This window comes from Mesoplodon densirostris, chromosome 1 (assembly GCF_025265405.1).
Source record: "Mesoplodon densirostris isolate mMesDen1 chromosome 1, mMesDen1 primary haplotype, whole genome shotgun sequence".
In the NCBI taxonomy this organism is placed as follows: Eukaryota; Metazoa; Chordata; class Mammalia; order Artiodactyla; family Ziphiidae; genus Mesoplodon; species Mesoplodon densirostris.
In genome coordinates this window covers 209,722,829-209,727,314 of record NC_082661.1, presented here as the reverse complement: position 1 = coordinate 209,727,314, position 4,486 = coordinate 209,722,829, and the positions used below count along the sequence as shown (strand labels likewise).

Sequence of the window (4,486 nt, the reverse complement as noted above, 5' to 3'; positions counted from 1 at the left end):
TCTCTTTGTGCCAGCAAACTACCACTCTGGTGGCAAATATAAAAGTGCAGAATATATGGACCACAAGGCCGAGCATACACCGCTAACAGCGGTACATCTGCCTGCCCGTGCTGTTTGGGAGTCTCTGGAAGAGGCTTTTTAATATTATTCTACAATGTAAATGTAGGTATAGCCTATTATATAAACCATCTTAGAACATAAACCTCCATGTACAAAAAAGACTAAGAATATCTAATAATAACTAGTGCAGTGTGTCAGTTTTTGTTTTTTTGCTTTTGGTTTTTGTTTTGAAAGAATAACTAGGTAATATATGAAACTAGTTTCACACTCTCTGGTTGGTAAAAGAGATGCTGGATGAGCTACAGTAAAGGCAGCCTTTTACCAAGTTACCACCTATTACCATCAAAAGCCTTCCATAGAAAGCAAAGCTCTAGGATCATCCCATTTCTGCTCATTATCAGACAGACAACATCACCCTCAAAGACTCTGGGTTCTGAAAGAACAAACTGGCCCAGGGTGCCAACTTCTGCTTCAAGTGAATCTGGGCCGTGTAGGGCAACAAGCACTTGTTTGCTGTCTCTATCTGCCACCACATGGACTCACTAGCATCTCTCAATAAAGACAAGGCTAGGGTAGTAGGTAAAGCACAATGTTTTACAATTAAAGGGCGCTTCACTGGTCAGCGCAAGAAATAAGTACAGGAGTCGGGGGCATTTCTTTTGGCTGTCCATCATGGGGGAGCGGAGTTGATCTCTGACTTCTATGCATGTTCCATGGCAGCCACTTCGGCCGGCACAGCGAGGCTGAAGAACGCAGACACGGCGGGCATCTCCGGGGTGCTGCTCCGCGTCTCCGTGGCCCCTCGGTTGTGTGAGCATGCGTCATTGCAGCCTGTCTCGGTCACCTTGACAAGACTCCTCTGCAGGTGTTCCTTTGGTTTGTCATCCAAAGTACCTCCTGCTGGTGATACCCGGCCATCTGCTGTCCTGACAAGGTGTGTGATCTTGGTTTTCCTTGCTTTTCTCTTTTGACTGCCCACCAAGGGTTCTTGCGCCCTTGTTGGCTCTGGAGTGTTGGGAATGGATGGGGCATTTGTAACCTTATAAGCAGGCTCTGTGGTGTTTCTGTCTTCTGAAAATATGGCTTCTGTAGGGTGAATGGCAGCCAAGAAGAGTTGCTTGTTTGACCATTTATCCCCACTTCCTTTTTCCGGAACATTAGGCTTCTCCTTTTTGTGCTTGTATTTGCTGACAATTTTGTGGAATAAGTTCTTTTTCTGAGACTGGAAAGGACCTTTGCTGGTTTGGGTCGGTTCTGAGGACATATGTCCGGTCTTCTTCTTTTTTCTTGGGACAGGTACACATTTCTGGTCAAATGTAACAGGACTATACTGAGGGAGGCTGTTGAATTTCTTTTCAAATTCTTCATCCAGCTTTGCTGAGCCAAGGAGAGAGTCTTCCTTTGGCTTTGTCTTCTTGAACTTCTTGCTTCCACTGGTCCCACTCTGGTGAAATGTCCAGCTTTCTTCATGCCAACACTCTTCATGATCAGAGGACTTTCCTTTTCCTGACCTTCGTTTCCCTCTGCCAACATTAGCTCGCAGAGAGGTGAGCATACCCTCAGACACCAGGGTTTTATAAAGAGCACCTTTGCAAGACCTCTCAGATTTCCGGGAGCCACAAGTCTCTATTTTTCTGTGACACTCACTGTCCTCAGGCTTGGCCTGTCCCGATAGACTGGGTGGTAATGCATCCTCCGTAGGGGTCAAAGGTTCTGCTTTTATACCCTCTGGGACCTCACCAGAAATGTTCTTGCTGGCAGAAATACTGATAAAATCTTGAGGTCTTGACTCTTGGGTGGTGTCTGAGGATCTCTCCTTTGACATTTTCTTCTCTCTTGATTTCACTTTCTTCTTTGGTGGCTTGGCATCCAAAATGCTTCCCTTGCCACTCGAGGATGTATGCACCTGCTTGCGAGGGGTATCTCCAAGCTTCTCGATGCCCCAGTCTCCCTTTGCAACAGCTTCAATGGTGTACATGACACTCTCGATATCAGATTCCGAGGACTGCCTCTTTTTGCAAGTCTTCTTGGGTGTGGATTTATCATTTCCCTGTCGATCCATTTTGGTTTTCTTCTTTTCCTTTTTTAGCTTTTCTGGTTTGCTTAACGCTGTGGGAATCTCGATGATCCTAATGCCATGAGGATGGCACATGTGATCCTTCCTACTGGGAACATCGCTTATTATTATCTTGCTACTGCCAGAGTAAGAAAAATCAGGGAAGTGACTACATTTTTGATCTTCCTCTAATTCTTCCTTTTTAATTGCTTTAGGAGCTTCCATTTTTATACCCATTATATCATCCATTCGCAGCTCCTCAAAATTTCTTAATTCCTTAGAATCTCTTACATTTTCCTTAGCTGATTTTTCAAATTCTGCTTCTTTCTGGAACCTGGCTTCATCTATTTTCTCCATTTTCATTTCTCTTTCTTCCTTGCCCTTCTCCAGTTCTTGAATTCTTCCGCCATCTGATTCTTTGGCTTTTATTAGCTTTGATTCTTCCATTTTCACCCCCTCTGATGCCAGGCACATCTCTGCCAGTTGAAAGAGTGCAGACTCTCCACAGCGTTTTACAGGTTCAGCACCGCCCAACTGTGAAGTCTTCAAGCAGATCTCTGCAAACTGAAACAAGGCTGATGCTTGACATTGTTTTGACGGAACATCAGGGTGGGAGGTACCTGAAGATATCTCGGCAAACTGAAATAATGGTGACTCCTGACGCAATTCAGAGGATTCTGAAACATCAGGCCTGCAAGTGCCAGAGGATATCTCTGGTGTACCAAGAACATGTTCTCCAGCTAAAAGCAGCATGCTCAGGCCTCCCATTTGAGTAGGATCAGCCATCCCAAAGTTAAGCTGAGGCATTTCTTCAGGCTTTGTTTTCTTGGGGCTTGGCAAGGCTCTTGAAGAGTCAGATGGGAAGGCCCATAGTTTCTCCCGTGGATTGACAGTGGATGTTGGGGATTTCACAGGCTTGTTTGTGGTAGCACACCATTTGTAGCCAGGATTTGCTTTCATAAATGCATGTTTATACTCCTTGGCCATGTCTGTGTATTTCTGCTTTTCCTTTGGATCGAGAACAGCCCACCAATCAGCTAGTATCTTGGTAGCACCTCGGTTATCAAGCCTGTTCCTGTGTTCCTGACGTACAAGAGAGCGATGACGTTTGCAAAATAAGAGAAATGCATTCATTGGTCTCCGGGCTCGCTGTTCTGGTGATTCATCATCTTCAGTTTCACCATCTTGCTCTAGACCAGCGGCCCCAAGAAGTTGAACCTTATCAATATCCTCCTCTTCGTCTTCCTCTTCTTCCTCTTCTGAAAAGTCAAGAAGTTTCTTTGCTAGCAATGGATGCCACTGAAGGCACTTTCGTTTTGGTCGTTTTCCAGCTCCTTCTCCTTCTGCGGAATAATCTTTATTTCTATGACTGCCTTTCATTACTCTGACCGGTCAAGTCAAGACTTTCCATCGTGAGTTCAATGGAACATCAGAACTTCCAGCTTCTGTGATGCAGCAGAATTCCAGGAAGGCAAACGGAAAGTACACAGGGAGGAAGATGAACTGCGGCAAAGCCTGTGTCCTATGATACTGACCGCGCGGGTTCGCCGGGCGCGAGGGCGTGTGTGTGGCTCGCCCTCAGCGGCCAGTCAGGGCTTCTCTATGGGAAAGTGGAGAGAGAGGAGCTCGCGGAGCCGCTCGGCCTCCCTTCACTGTACACTCCAAGATTCTGCTGTTTAAAGAGTGACTCTCATAACCACTAAGGACCTACTCTATAGCACAGGGAACTATACTCAATATTTTGTAATAACCTATAATGGAAAAGAATCTGAAGAAGAATATATATATATGAATCACTGTGCTGTACACCTAAAACTAACACAACATTGTAAATCAACTATACTTCAACTTAAAATGATGAATTAATTAATCTAATTAAATACAATTTCTTCCCTAAAAAAATAAGAATGACTCTCAACTCTTCTAAACATATAAAATATTTTCTTAAACCTTAATCCACCCACTCCTGACACGTTAGGACCTGAGGCAAGACTGCGCTGTGCTGGAGGCTGAGGCCCTGCCCTCCAGCTCTGGGTCTGCCCCGTGTCCTGTAGGGCCTTGCTTACGGGACGGAACGTGGACGCCCAGCCACGTAGCCAAGCTCCCACCTCCCCTGCTGCACACAGATGAGCTTGGCCCCCTGGGGCCTGCAAGCGTCACATCTGTGGCTGGGCTCGTCTTCTAGACCATGGTCGTCACCTGGAAGCTTCTTAGAAATGCAGAATCTCAGGTCCCACCCAGACCTACTGAACAGTAGTCTACTTTTTCATAAAATCTCTAGGTGACTTATGTGCAAGTTAGAGCTTGAGAGCCTTTGCTCTCACGTGGGAGGCTGAGGTCAGAGGCACCCATCTCTTAAGTTTAAGAGAC

General features: G+C 45.7%; 1 protein-coding gene across 1 annotated transcript; it reads right to left on the bottom strand.

Moving 5' to 3' along the window:
- Positions 1-760: 760 nt before the first annotated feature.
- On the bottom strand, positions 761-3,496 carry LOC132486745 (HMG box transcription factor BBX-like). The gene has a single exon (XM_060094327.1). The coding sequence runs from the start codon at positions 3,494-3,496 to the stop codon at positions 761-763; it is 2,736 nt and encodes a 911-aa protein (XP_059950310.1).
- Positions 3,497-4,486: the final 990 nt, after the last annotated feature.